The 14186-nt window shown below is 31.1% G+C and overlaps 4 protein-coding genes across 4 annotated transcripts; 1 reads left to right on the top strand and 3 right to left on the bottom strand.

Moving 5' to 3' along the window:
- Positions 1 to 296: 296 nt before the first annotated feature.
- On the top strand, positions 297 to 1987 carry BX663DRAFT_554580 (60S ribosomal protein L3; the record flags this gene model as incomplete). The annotated part of the gene is made up of 3 exons (XM_051531547.1): positions 297 to 317; positions 748 to 755; positions 835 to 1987. The coding sequence occupies 3 exons, from the start codon at positions 297 to 299 to the stop codon at positions 1985 to 1987; spliced, it is 1182 nt and encodes a 393-aa protein (XP_051379857.1).
- Positions 1988 to 2222: 235 nt separating this feature from the next.
- On the bottom strand, positions 2223 to 6863 carry BX663DRAFT_554579 (exocyst complex component Sec3-domain-containing protein; the record flags this gene model as incomplete). The annotated part of the gene is made up of 18 exons (XM_051531546.1): positions 2223 to 2719; positions 2801 to 3071; positions 3133 to 3262; positions 3337 to 3417; positions 3482 to 3675; positions 3772 to 3953; positions 4019 to 4133; positions 4236 to 4397; positions 4476 to 4718; positions 4796 to 4897; positions 5156 to 5281; positions 5381 to 5676; positions 5762 to 6055; positions 6152 to 6218; positions 6286 to 6378; positions 6449 to 6558; positions 6613 to 6717; positions 6815 to 6863. The coding sequence occupies 18 exons, from the start codon at positions 6861 to 6863 to the stop codon at positions 2223 to 2225; spliced, it is 3117 nt and encodes a 1038-aa protein (XP_051379856.1).
- Positions 6864 to 8566: 1703 nt separating this feature from the next.
- On the bottom strand, positions 8567 to 10216 carry BX663DRAFT_519773 (TLC domain-containing protein). Its single transcript, XM_051529037.1, has 6 exons — positions 10012 to 10216; positions 9641 to 9942; positions 9482 to 9570; positions 9284 to 9425; positions 9082 to 9205; positions 8567 to 9011 (listed from the first exon to the last, which is right to left on the bottom strand). The coding sequence occupies exons 1-6, from the start codon at positions 10127 to 10129 to the stop codon at positions 8791 to 8793; spliced, it is 996 nt and encodes a 331-aa protein (XP_051379855.1). The 5' UTR covers positions 10130 to 10216; the 3' UTR covers positions 8567 to 8790.
- Positions 10217 to 11377: 1161 nt separating this feature from the next.
- On the bottom strand, positions 11378 to 13362 carry BX663DRAFT_459551 (pyruvate decarboxylase PdcA). The gene is made up of 2 exons (XM_051523922.1): positions 13237 to 13362; positions 11378 to 13152 (listed from the first exon to the last, which is right to left on the bottom strand). Exons 1-2 carry the CDS (start codon positions 13327 to 13329, stop codon positions 11566 to 11568), a joined length of 1680 nt encoding a protein of 559 aa, XP_051379854.1. The 5' UTR covers positions 13330 to 13362; the 3' UTR covers positions 11378 to 11565.
- Between the last annotated feature and the right edge of the window lie 824 nt (positions 13363 to 14186).

The raw sequence follows: 14186 nt of genomic DNA, 5'->3' as shown, positions 1-14186 counted from the left end.
TATTGTCTACTACTAATTATTTGTTTCCCGATAATATATTATGCTTTTTTTTTTTTTTTTTTTTTTTTTTTTTTTTTTTTTTTTCTATTTCTTTCATGTCAGCATAAATATTGATCCCCTTTTTTTTATGTTACACTCAAATCTAATAACTTTATCAAAAAACCTTAAATTTGTATCAATATAGTATTTCATTACATCGTACATCCTCTTATTAATATTAAAATATATTGCAGAAATAGGTATATAAATAAAGCCTATTTTTTATTATTATTATTTGTATATATTGTTTCAAAAATATGCATGTTACTAAACAATGGGTAATTTGCATAATATTATTCACTACTATTATGTAATAGTTGCTATTACGTTTTTGATTGTTATTATTATTTTTCTCTTCTCTTACATGCTATTTAACAATGCTAATAGGGAAAGGCTTATTTATTTTTTAGTATGCTGATGTTGTTTTACCTGAGAAAAAAAAACCAGTAGAACGAACACTATTACTACTATAGCAACAATACTACCAGGTTCTGAAGCGGAGTTTATAATAATTATACGCTTGTTGCCTTGCTGCTCCTCCCGCATAATCAGATAACTACTACTAGCTATCTGCTTCTATTCTTTTATTTTTTTTTAATCCATCCATCCAACATAATAGAATATGGTAAATATCATAATTTATACATCTATTAATAGAGTCATTACGAGATATCTAACCTGTAGCTCTTTTCATTTTTTTTTATTTAGTCTCATAGGTTTGTTTTTTTTTTCACAATCATTAGATTCAAATGTTAAATGCTTCAGTTCAGCTAATATTTAATTAACTTATGATAGAAAATTTGAAGCACCTCGTCATGGTCATTTAGGTTTTGGACCTCGTAAGAGAACCAGATCTCATCGTGGTCGTGTTAAGGCTTACCCCAAGGATAACTCTAAGCTTCCTGTTCACTTGACTGCCTTCATGGGTTACAAAGCTGGCATGACACATATTGTTCGTGATCTTGAACGTCCTGGATCCAAGATGCATAAGAAAGAAATTGTTGAAGCCGTTACTGTTATCGAATCTCCCCCTATGGTCATTGTTGGTATGGTTGGCTATGTTGAAACCCCTCGTGGTCTTCGTTCGTTAACCACCGTTTGGGCTGAACATCTCTCTGAAGAAGCTAAGCGTCGATTCTATAAGAACTGGTACCGTTCCAAGAAGAAGGCCTTCACTAAATATGCTCAAAAGTATGCTGAAGGCGCTAAAGACATTGCTCGTGAAACTGAACGTATCAAGAAATACTGTTCTGTTGTCCGTGTCATTGCTCATACACAAATCTCTAAAGCCAAACTTCATCAACGCAAGGCTCACATTATGGAAATTCAATTAAATGGTGGTTCTGTGGCAGATAAAGTGGAATGGGCACGTGATCATTTTGAAAAGGAGGTTAATGTAGGTTCAGTGTTTGAACAAGATGAGATGATTGATATTATTGCAACCACTAAAGGTCATGGTTTTGAAGGTGTTACACATCGTTGGGGTACTAAGAAGTTACCTCGTAAGACACATCGTGGTTTGCGTAAGGTTGCTTGTATTGGTGCCTGGCATCCTAGTAGAGTAATGTACTCTGTTGCTCGTGCTGGTCAACGAGGTTATCACCGTCGTACTGAAATTAATAAAAAGATTTACCGTATTGCTCATGGTGCTGATGCCAAGTCAGGTACTACTGAATATGACTTGACTGAGAAGCCTATCACTCCTATGGGTGGCTTCCCTCATTATGGTATTGTAAATGAAGACTTTGTGATGATCAAGGGTTGTTGTGCTGGTGCCAAGAAACGTGTTATCACTCTTCGTAAGTCCCTTACCGTTCACACTAAGCGTTCTGCTCTCGAAAAGGTGTCTCTTAAATTCATCGATACCTCTTCCAAGTTTGGTCATGGTCGTTTCCAAACTGCTGCCGAAAAGCATCAATTTATGGGTACTCTTAAGAAAGATCTCTAAACAAAAAAAAAAAAAAAAAAAAAAAACCATCTTTATTACATAATAAAAATAAAAGAGAAAATGTTGCTCTTTTTGTTATTGCAAAGAAACATCTTTGCAGATTAATTATTTAACACCACATATAGTCTTTTTTTTTTCTTTTTTTTTTATATATATGTACATTTATATAGATTATATTGGTATCCGTTCTTTTTTTACTCTGTTTTTATTATTATTACATAGTTTGCATTCTCCTCTACACATTTACTTTTCGTGCAAGTTCACTCATCATTCCCAGCAAGTCTTGAATGGTGAATTCAAGCTGAACACCTGCATCAGGATAGCATTTACGTATCAAGTCTTCCATTTTTTCATGTTGACGAATGAATTCCTCTTGAATACCACGCCAAACGACTTGCAACAAACCTTCCTCTTCCGAAAAATGTTTATCGACACGTTTATAAAGTTGTTCAAGAGATTTCTTGATCTCCTTTGGTGGATAAGACATAATGACTTTACGTAATTGAGTCTTATTATAATTCATATGAAACGAAACTTCCTCAGGTGTATTTGTATGTGTCATCTGTTCAACACCTTCAAAGAATTCGAGAAGTTTCCCAAGAGGACGACGGATGATGACCTTGATATAAGCATTTAAACTATTATCGTATTGTGTTTTTGCATGTTTTATCCATTTCTCTAAAACATGAAGTTTATTTGTTCGTAGTGTATGATACATATGATGCATATTTTCTTTTTTAAGAAAAAAAAAGGGGGGAGGGGATATGTGAGAACTGTGTTTTTTTATATCTGAAGATTTTTTTTTTGACTTACCAATATACATGATAGTTGCATTTAATTGCTCTTTATCATCACCAGCTTGATCGCCTTCTCGAGCAATACTATCTAAACTTCCCATCATAGCTTGAATGATCTTTTCATATGCATTATTAACTGTGACCCGAGTCTCAGATTCAGGTTGAACATTCAGTGCTGCTATTTCTAATCGCATTGCAAAGATAGGAAATGTCCTAAAGAAAGATAAAATACCTCTACGCTTTTTAGAACTGACCTTTGTTTCTTCAATAACACGAACTTGCTCATTCTAACAAACATATACGCATTATTTATCATTGAATGTATACATATATATATATATGACTTACAATAAAATTTTGAAACATTTTTGTCAATCTTTGCAATATGGATTTGCATAAAGATAAAACAAATTCTTGGTCTGATCCATCCCATTTCTCTTGTTGGAATTCAACAGCACCAAGCATACTGACTGCTTGACTATATTGTATTACATTATTAATTAGTTACATTTCAAATTTTAGGGGGGGAAAAAAAGATAGTTTAAGCTTTACGTTGGATCACTTTTGACACCATATTCTAATAATCCTACCAAATTTGGTTCTAAAGTCTCGAAAATAATTTCCATCCAAGATCTTGAAAAATAAATACGTTAATTTCCTTCTTTCTTCACAGAAAAAAAAAAAAAAAAAAGCTTACAAAATCTTCTTTGATATTTTAACATCACGAATTTTATCTCGTCTACTGTATAAATCAGATTTATTAGGTACTTGTGAATAAACCATGTCTCTTTCTAAAAATGATTTAGGAAGTCGAAGTTCAAATAAATCACTCATATAATTCTGCTCCCTGCAAACCAACATGACAGCTTGACTTATCATTTGAGCAAAGGCCTATAAATGAATTAAAATTATATATATATATATTCAATATCATCTTCCGCCCCTCCTAAACACACACACACACACACAAATTATATTTAACTTTACATCATCAGCCGCCTTTTCATCTTCATCTATACTTGAACGATTACCACTGAAACTTCCTCCGATTACTCCTTCTACAGAGCCACGAAGCATATGACGATATCGATGAGGTTTAGAGTCGTCACTTCGTAAATTAGGTGCATAGGCTAATGCCCTTGCAGGTCGAGATTCTTCAGGTTTAAAGACTACATAACATTTAAATATATATTTGCATTTTAGAAAAGAAGAATGGATAATAAGAATGACTTACCATAATCAAGCTCATCTATATCTCGCTTACGTAGAGCTGCATAATAGGATCGTGTCGCATCAATTAGCTCACGTATATCACGTTCATATAAAGGTGCCATTGCTTGAGCATAATACTATATCCAAATGAATACATATATGTATATATATGAGTACTCTTTTTTTTTTTCCCCTTTCCTCTCTATTGATCAAAAAAAGAACTTTGTTATCTATTTTACTCTTTGTAATTCATTATACATTCTAGGCTCCATTTCTTTTTCCCAAAGATTAAATCCCTGATATTTGATCAATTGATTTTCAATTTGTTCATGAGGTTGTGCAACTATTTTTCTATTTCCAGCAGCAGTTGATTTCGACTTTTGATCTAAATATATTTTTGCCTTATATAAAAGGTATGAGCTTACATTCTATTCATTCAATTTCTTGAATGTATATATGTATGTATATATATAGATTACCTGAAGCTCAAATTGCTCTTTTAAAAACTTGAATATTCTTTCACTAAATTTATTCCCATGCACATTATATGTTTCAAGACGTTGTTGAACAGCTATCATCTCTTGTAAACCATCCTCTAATTTTGTCTTGATCACCTTTTGTAAAATTTCTGCAGATTCTTGAATGCGTATCACATCATCTACTGATTCCATAGGATCATTTTGCAAGCTATCTAAGCATCTTCTAGGTATAGAAATAGCTGTCTAATATACATACATACATATATATATATTAGTTGATATATCTAGGTTTGTTTCATTTGAGTTGATTTTTTTTTTACCAGTAAGTTGTCTAACTCAGCCATCAGTGCATGTTGATTTGAATTCAAAATTTGAAGTGCTCTATTTTGTGTCTCTATTTCACGAATATCATCACCCATACTCTATAGTCATAAAGATACGAAAAAAGAATATAAAAAGAAAAAAAAATAGATATATTGGTTTAATTTGATTACATTACAAAAGAAAGGGAGTAAGTAGAAAATGTAGATATAACAAAAAAAAATTGCAAAAAGATCAAAATAACAAAAATAATACAAGAATAGGAAAAAGTAAAAATGGATAGATAAATTACAAATGGTTTTCCCTCTCTTTCTTTTTTTTAAAAGAGGTTAAATCTTTTCTGTTTTCTCATCACTTACGTTAAGCTCTGCACCATAAAGCGATAGCCAACTTTCCATCTTATCTAGTTCTTCCAAAGACTTATCGATATGCTCTACAATTGATCGAACTCGTTCATCCGATTGAATAATAGCATGAACATTAGCCTACACACACACATATATATATATATATATATATATATATATATTAAGCATTTTTTTTAAGTGCACAAATATATACAAATATTTATATATATAACTTACAGCTTCTAATGCATGCAATTCACCTAATAATCTCTTTTCAAGCGCTGCAGCATTACCACTTGCTTTCCAATTAGAATCTGTTAATAATTCTTCGACATTCATCAAAGATACCTGTTCAGCCATCTTTACTTGATTTTCCTCTTCTTTCTTTTGTCGTTCCTTTTCCTCTTGTGCCTTTTTTTCCAATCTTTCTCGTTCCTTTTTAGCTTCTCTAATACGATCGCGTTCTTTACGTTCATCACGCTGATAAGTTTCAGTATTATTACTATATTGAGGACTGATATTTTCTCGAGATACTAAAAAAAAAAAAAAAAAAAAAAAAAATTAGAATACGAGTTTACAGTTTTATAAAAAACCTTTTTTTTTCTTTTTTTTTTTTACATAATTGTGGCGAAAGGGTAGGCGATGTTCTTGAAACAGAAGGTTGATGTTGTGGAGCTTTAGGCTTTAGCGATTGTTGCGTGTAAGTAGGTTTTGGAGAAGATTTTTCAGAGATAGTATTTGAAGAGTGTATAGAGGCTTGTGTTATTGTATTATAGCCTGTACTTGTAGAAGGTGAGGGCACATCATGGATTGTGGAAGAGAGTGGTGCATTATGATCTATATTATTATCAGATAAAGTGGATACATTCAGATTATTTAAACCCATAGTAGGAGCATGAGGGTCAGCCAAATCTAATGATAATAACAGTATAAAAGAAGTTAATAATGAGTATAAAGCTAAAAAAAAAAAAAAAAAAAAAAAAAAAAAAAAAAAAAAAGTGGACTCACATCGAATAATTCGACTTTCATCAATATTAACTAACTTTGGCATTCGTGTTGCTGAGCGTCGACAAGACTATTGTAAATATTAAAATTCATGTTATATCATATATACATATAAATATGTATATATATATATTTACGTCAATTAGAAAAGCTAAGAATATCATTTTATCTCTGTTTCTTTCAACTGCCCATAAATATGTTTTGTTGAGTATAATGGAAAATTGATAATTCTAGAATAAAAGTCAAGATGCCAAAACTAAGCATCAAACAAGCAATAAAAAAAAAAAAAATACGCCTTACATCGAGATTTTGAATCTGTTTAATGTCATCAAGAGACCAAGCTCTGGAAATACTAAAAGTTCCATTTTGATTTCTTTTCACCTTTAAAAGCCGCATGGCATTCTTTTTTTCTATATAATATAATTAAATAAAAAATAAAATAAAGATATATCTATGCAACTTACGGGTCAGACATAAATAACGTGGTGTTCCTTTGAAATCTTTATTATTCTCGGTGGACTGAATGTCTTTATATGTTTTTATGTGGATGATTAATTTTTCTGAGGAACCTAATGTTAACGATGAGAAAAACATGAGAAAAGTAAGAGATAACAAACAATAAATAACTAAAAAAGAGAGAATATCCTTTTTTTTTCTTATTGCTACCTTGAGGAAATAGGTTCGAAATAAGAGCTTGTCTTATACCATCAGACATTTTTTTTTTTCCTCTTTGTAATAAATTCTAACAAAGAAGCAGAACAACGCAATAACAAAATAAATTTATGTATAGAGTGAAACGGAATTTGAATTAAAATGGTGATATCTAACTCCACCTATGAAGGTCTAAAAAAAAAAAAAAAAAAATGGAGACGTGATAAAATAATGCAGCAGACAGATATTACATATAAATATGCAATAGTTTTTTTTTCCCTTGAAGCAGCTCATTCTCTATAGTATACTGCTCTTTATTTTAAACTAGACATGTTTTAGGACTTTCTTTTTTCTTTTTGGGAGTTGAGGAATCTTCAACTCGATATTTACAATATCTGTTATGACAGAAATTTGCTCCGAGAACTGTATGGGATACTGCTTTTAGTAATCATAGCTGGAGTACCACGAGCTGAATGAGCAGTTTTGCGGCCTCATATCAATATTAAAACCAGCTTCATCAATAAAAAAAAAATACAATATCTGTATTTATCCATTCAAATCTTGTTTCATCATTTCTTACAACAAGATATACTACATTCCTTGGATATAAATTCTCCAACAACAGTAGATTTTTTAAAGCTAAATCCTTCAAAGACTTGTGTTAAAGCATCGACTGCATCTTTTGTTGTGGCAGAAGGCTATTGATCAAAATAGTTTATAAGATAATATATATTTTTTTTTTTTTTTTTTTGCTGACTTTTGGAATGATTGACTTTATATAGTTTTCTTTTCATTATATATCCCATTCAGACTTCTCTTTCAATTTTTTTTTTAATCCAAGGAAGGGATCAAATTTTCCTTCCAATCCGTTGCCTCATTTCCTTGTTCATCAAGACCATCTTTGTAAAGAAAAAAAAATTACATTTGAAGACTCAAGAAAAGAATTAACAGATGTTAGATCTGACTATTCCAGAAGAGGAAGCACTGGATCTAACTATTCGAAGAAGAAGAAGAAGAAAAAACCTCCCTTTTTTATTTAGCAGAAACTATCCTATTCATTATATAACAAATCGCTTATTACCAGAAGAGATTCTGCTGTCACCTTCCGATAAAGATTCATATCTTATGTTATAAAACGTCTGTAAATCTGTTGATTCATTGATTCATATCAACTATCATACGTCCTTCCTTCTGTTCTATCTATAGACCAGGTAAAGGGACTTAAAAAAAAACTATATTATAGAATACGTAATAATGAATTCTTTGTCTCTATTACTATTAAATGAAACAAAAAAAAAGTAGTGACATTAAAACAGTTTTCACTAACATTGCAAAAGTACTACTAACTCCATTATCTCAGTATGGATCCCTTCTCCAATATTCTCTAGTTGCTCATACTTTATAATGACAGAATCCAACATACTCTATGGTAGCGATTTACCTAGTGGTCAAGCGATCTGAAAAAAAAAAACTGCACTTTTCATCCTCTCCCCCTTTATTTCACTAAAAATTATAATACTATTGAGCATCTGCTCCTAACAAGCTGTTGACATATTATTATTGTGCAGCAAAATTCAAAGTTCCACTATAAGCTTTTGATTGGTCCCATTATTAGCTTTTTTTTTTTTTTTTTTTTTTTTTTTTTTTTTTTTTTTGCAGATAAGCATAAATATTTATTGCCAAGACTCATTCTAATCGATATCAGTCCTTTTTACTGTTATATTATCATATTTGAATTTGATAATCTATTATTTTTTTTTTCTTGACAGACAGTGATAAAAAAAAAATTTTTTTTTCTCCATAAACAAATTTTTTTATATAAAGAGGAATAAATAAATACACATTAAATAGGTTTAAATACATATATATATATAAAAAATTTTTGCTCTTTTTCTCTATTTAGTGCTTTTCAGAATCAATTTGTTTATCACTCCTATTTCAATTACGTGTGAATAAAAAAATCTCCTTGAAAATAAGCATAAAAAAAAAACTTACATAGTCTCGTCATCTTCATCTTCATCATCACTTCGGGTATCTTCAGCGCTCTTGCCCCGCAAAACGCGAATAATCACGTTAACAATCATTAAAAACCAATAAACCATAATTATGTTTAAAAGTACAAACAAAGTAATGTATATTTTCTGTGTAAGTGGCGTAAAATATTTTCCTTTTTCAGGTTCCCATTTCATATCAATATATTGGCTTGGTTCAACTATAATATAAATAAAATAAACCAGTTGTTCCATTCTTTTATCTTTTTTTTTTTCAATTTATTACTTTACCTGCTGTAGCCCAAATAATCATAGTAAATAATACCTGTCTTGTAATAGGCCATGATAAAGCAAATATACCAAATGTCACATCACAAACAAAAGTGAATCCAATATATTTCAGGGCCTTGGCAAGCTAATAATAAATAATAATAATAGTAAAATTTCCTTTTCTTAATAAAATAAAAATAAAAAATAAAATAAAAAAATTTACAGGCAGGAAAATATCAGCAAAATCCATACAACAAAGAACAGCATTACCAATACGAGTAAAATTAGTATAATAGCTTGACACGATTAAAGCAATTGTAATAAAATGATGAACCATCATAGCCAAATGATCTTTTCTTTTTTCTCTACATGAATAGTATAGACTTGTTGTATCCAAAATGCAAGCTGCATCAAATAATACATTTTCATTTTTTTTGATATAAGAATATGTGGATAATCAATCCAATATTGTGAAGTATTAAACCAATGAGGACTATGATACATAATATGCTATGATAGATAATTCATCATTCAATCATCAGCCCCTTCCCCTTTTTTTTTTTCTTTTTTTCTTACTTACCATTCCGATTGACCAGAATATGGCATAATAACTAAAAGACCAAGCTTGTTCAGTAAATCTTTGTCTTTTGGAAAAAGATGTAATACGGAAATATTTTCCAATTGGATAGAAAACGAATTTTATAGCCATCGCACGTAAAAAAGTAAAAGCGATTACCCAATATCCAACGAAATAAATATCATCATAACCTTTATCATATTGATTCTCCCCAACTTTATATGATATCGTTAAACATTTCTTAGCGAAAGAAGATCCTAAATAAAATGCGATAATTACACCTAATGTAAATAAAGCCGATATTTCTAATATAAAACAAGTATTTAATAAAGGATTTATGTGTGTGTGTATTATGATTTTTTTTTTTTTTTTACCTAGTTCTTTATCTAATACGTGTTGTTTTAAAGTCTTTGAATGTTTCAAGTTCTCTTTAATTCTATTTTGTTGACTTGAAGATGTCTTTTTTATCTCAGACAACGGTTCACTTGTCATAAGAGTATTTTTATTATTTCCTTTAGTTTTATATATAAATAAATATTTATATTATTTTTTTTTAAGAAAAAAAAAAAAAGAAAAAAGAAAAGAAAAAGAAAAAAAGAAAAGGAAAAAGAACTAAAGAAAAAAAAAAAAAGTTTAAAAACAAATAGCTCAGAGTAATTATAAATAAAAAAGGGGGGGCCGAAGGGAAGGGGGGGAAAGGAAGGGGAGGGAGCGAATAATAAAAAAAAGGAACAATCATTTAATGATGAAACCAGACAAAATAGATAGAATCAAATTCGCCATTTCAAAAACATGTGTTATTATTGACTAATAACGACTATTCATATTCAACTTCTTGTTGTGGATCTGTAGACGATAACGAGAATCTTTGTACTTCAGGAAACGTGAGTAAATAAATAAACAAAAATCAGTCATTGTGTAACTATTTAAAGGGTGTAATCATAATATATTTATAAAGTCATTACACTGGATCAAAAATGAATACATAACTAATGGACCACTACTAATTCATATAGTAGTAGTAGTTACACATATTGACAACAAATCATGTCTTCATATTCATTTTTTTTTATAGTTATATTAGTACGCATCTGAGTTAAAAGGCGAGGATTATATTGAAGTCATCTGTAGCAAGCGAAATCGAACACTTTATTATTAGGAGATTCTTCTTGTTAAAAAAATAAAAAAAATAACCGAGAGACAGAAAGAAAAACGTGTTTTTAATAATACAATTAATAATAGCTTTATTATCACTGATAACACAAGTTTCATATCAATAATTTTTGAGTCTACTTTATTTTAAAAAAAAAAAAAAAAAAAAAGAAACTTCACTAATTTCTTCTAATAGAATTAAAATAGTTATCTATTGATTTTTATTTAATTTCATTTTATTTTTTCATTATTATTGAAAAAAAAAAAAAAAAAAAAAAAAAAACTAATTTATAAATGACTATATAGACTCAATAATTTAAATTTACTAAAATATAATTAATTGTATTTATTTAGCATTTCTATATGGGATGTGTGTTTATTTTACATAATAATGATGCGATTCAAATGAATCTACATTTTTAGAAGATATAGTTTGTAATACAAGATTGTCCAGTCAGTAACCCATTTTATTATTATAAACTATAAAGCATGAATCACCACCATCATAACCTTTTTTTTCATCGCAATTCATTAAATATTTAATAAATTTTTTTTCTTAAAAAAAAAAAAAACATACACATACATATTAGAATTAAAACAAATTATGTAATTTTATTACAAAATTTTCTTCGTATATGAAAAATGAGTATATCTATAAAGAAATGATAAAAATGATAATAATGGAATAATATGCTCAAAAAAAAAGTATTATAACATAAAGAAATTAAAATAAAAATAAAGAAAATGAATTCTTAAAGAAAGGGAGAAAATCCAATTTAACGGTTTTCAGACTTTTCAACAAGACGGACGAGTTCACGAGGAGCATCCATACGGGGCATGACAAGTTCGACAAAGTGCATCTTGTCGGGTTGGGCTTGGATATCCTTCATGACAGCTTCGAATTCAGCACGAGTGGAGACCTTACCTTCGAAACCGACCTTGGAGCAACCAGCCTTGGTGTTACGTTCGAGGTGAGCACCGAAGAAGTCGAGGGCCTTGTTGTAGTTCCACATTTGGAAGTTGTTGTAAGCCATATCAGGACCGTGAATGAGCTTTTCGATAGTGTAACCATCGTTATTCAAGAGGAAGACAACGGGGGTAAGACCGTGGTGGAGCATGACAGAGATTTCTTGAGCAGTGAGTTGGAAGGAACCATCACCGACGAAGAGGTAGAGACGACGCTTACGGTCAGCGATAGCAGCACCGAGAGCAGCACCAACGGAGAAACCGATGGAACCCCAGAGGAATTGAGTGATGTAAGAGGCACCCTTAGGACCGTTCAAGTTCAAGGTGGCGAATTCGGAGGTACCAGTTTCACCACAGATGATGGCGTTTTCATCAATGAATTCGGGGACCTTGTTCCAGAGGTAGTTGTGAGTGATTTCAGTACCTTCTTGGATGGCAAGAGGTTGGTGACGAGGACCGAGGTTGAAGACACGGGGTTCCTTGGGGAGAGCAGCGGTCAAGAGAGGAAGGAATTCCAACATGGAGACCTTTTGGTATTCAGCACAGAAGACGATGGTGGCGAAGGAGTGAAGGGTGATGGTCTTGGTGGGGTCAAGAGCATAAGAGAAGTTACCAGTGTTGAAGTCAGACTTGATAGAACCGATTTCAATGAACAAATCAGCCTTTTCAATTTCTTCGTTGATGGCATCAAGAGAGACACAACCAGAGTAACAACCACGGTATTGAGGGAGAGTTTCATCAACAGCACCCTTACCCATGGGGGCAACGTAGGTAGGGAAACCAGAACGCTTGATGAAGTCTTCAGTGATCTTTTCAGCGTGGTGACGGAGGACACAACCATCAACAACGATGACGGGGTGCTTGGCCTTGGAGATGGCTTCAAGACAGACCTTGAGGGCGAGTTCTTGAGTTTGAACGGGGTTCTTGGGGATTTCAAGAGAAAGAGGAGGAAGTTCGGGAACGTTGACTTCGTAGTGGATAAGATCAATGGGGAGACCAATGTAACCAGTACGCTTGGAGCGGACGGCAGTGGAGATAACACGATCAATTTCAGTGATAGCGTTGTTCTTCTTCAAGTGAGAAGAAGCACAAGAGATCATGGCAGACATTTGGTGGAAAACGTCAAAGTTACCATCACCAAGAGAGTGGTGGAGCATAGCACCAGAAGCTTGAGACTTGGTGTTGGGAGTACCAACAATGTGGATAACAGGGAGCATTTCAGAGTAAGCACCAGCAAGACCGTTGACAGCAGAAAGTTCACCGACACCGAAAGTGGTAACAACAGCACCAGCACCACGAATACGGGCATAACCATCAGCAGCATAAGAGGCGTTCAATTCGTTAGCATTGTTACCCCAGGTGAGTTCCTTATCTTCTTCAATGATATCCAACAAAGGCTATTCACAAAAAGAAAAAAAAAATTAGGAAAAAAAAGAAAACTCTTCTAATGATAAAAGTAATAAATGTAATAGATAAATTACCATGTTGAAATCACCAGGAACACCGAAGATGGTGTCAATACCAACTTCCTTAAGACGGTTGATAAGATGTTGACCGATAGTAATGGCAGGCATGTTGTTTATTAGTTAAGTATAAACTTAATAACAGAAAAAAAATTTTTTTGTTTGATTAAAGTGAGTATCTTTATATACCTTTTTTTTTTTGTCAAATTTTTTGTTGATTATCGTATCATCGAAATCCAACCGGCGACATAATGTCTCATTTTTTTTTTTTAAAAAATATACACATATAAGACTATAGAAAAAAAAAAATAACTACGAATAGCTCCGAACATTGCGCTTATTAAATCATTAAAGTAATCTTTTTTATCTATTAAATTCTTCTATAGTCCTATCCTTCATTCTATATGATTATTCGCGTAGTAGCATATTGAAAGTAAATTTATTTTTTTCATAATTTTAAAAAATTTTATGATAAAAAAAAGATGTGACTTTTTTTCAAAACTGACCCATCATTTGAAATATAAATAATAATATTATCCATTTCTATCTTAACAGATATATAACTTGAATTATAGCATAATGTATCTTTCTTTTGAATTGTTTCTGGTTAAAGACATTGATTTTATCATTAAAATACCGTTTGGTTATTTTATTCTCCGAAGTATACACTAATACATATCATATTTAATTTCCGCAAAAGAAAATATTAAGCCTGACGGTTTTATCCCTATTTCTAAACATTTACAAAAAAAAATATATATATACTCACTGTAAATATTTTTTTGATTTAATACACGGAAAGCCAAAATGATGGATCAAGGCATTTTTTTTTTCTTCAAGCAAAAAAAAAATAAAAATAAAAAAATAAAATAAAAATAAATGAAAATAAAACAATTAAAATGAAAGATAGTAGAAATAACAATAGAATGAATATTTAATTGTCAGACCTTAACACGCATAATATGTAC

This window comes from Cokeromyces recurvatus (assembly GCF_025118155.1).
Source record: "Cokeromyces recurvatus strain NRRL 2243 chromosome Unknown BX663scaffold_27, whole genome shotgun sequence".
NCBI classification, from domain to species: domain Eukaryota; kingdom Fungi; phylum Mucoromycota; class Mucoromycetes; order Mucorales; family Mucoraceae; genus Cokeromyces; species Cokeromyces recurvatus.
The sequence above is the reverse complement of the archived record's forward strand: the minus strand, read 5'-3'. Positions and strand labels throughout refer to the sequence as shown.

Bases quoted from the DNA above. Each gene is read 5' to 3' on its own strand.
- BX663DRAFT_519773 (XM_051529037.1), bottom strand. From the start codon at position 10,129: ATGACAAGTGAACCGTTGTCTGAGATAAAAAAGACATCTTCAAGTCAA. The intron at 9,206-9,283 runs GTAAATTTTTTT...ATTTATTATTAG, and splicing joins TTGCTGATATTTTCCTGCCT to CTTGCCAAGGCCCTGAAATA. The intron at 9,012-9,081 runs GTAAAGTAATAA...TTTATATTATAG, and splicing joins GATTATTTGGGCTACAGCAG to TTGAACCAAGCCAATATATT.
- BX663DRAFT_459551 (XM_051523922.1), bottom strand. From the start codon at position 13,329: ATGCCTGCCATTACTATCGGTCAACATCTTATCAACCGTCTTAAGGAA. The intron at 13,153-13,236 runs GTAATTTATCTA...TTTTGTGAATAG, and splicing joins TTCCTGGTGATTTCAACATG to CCTTTGTTGGATATCATTGA.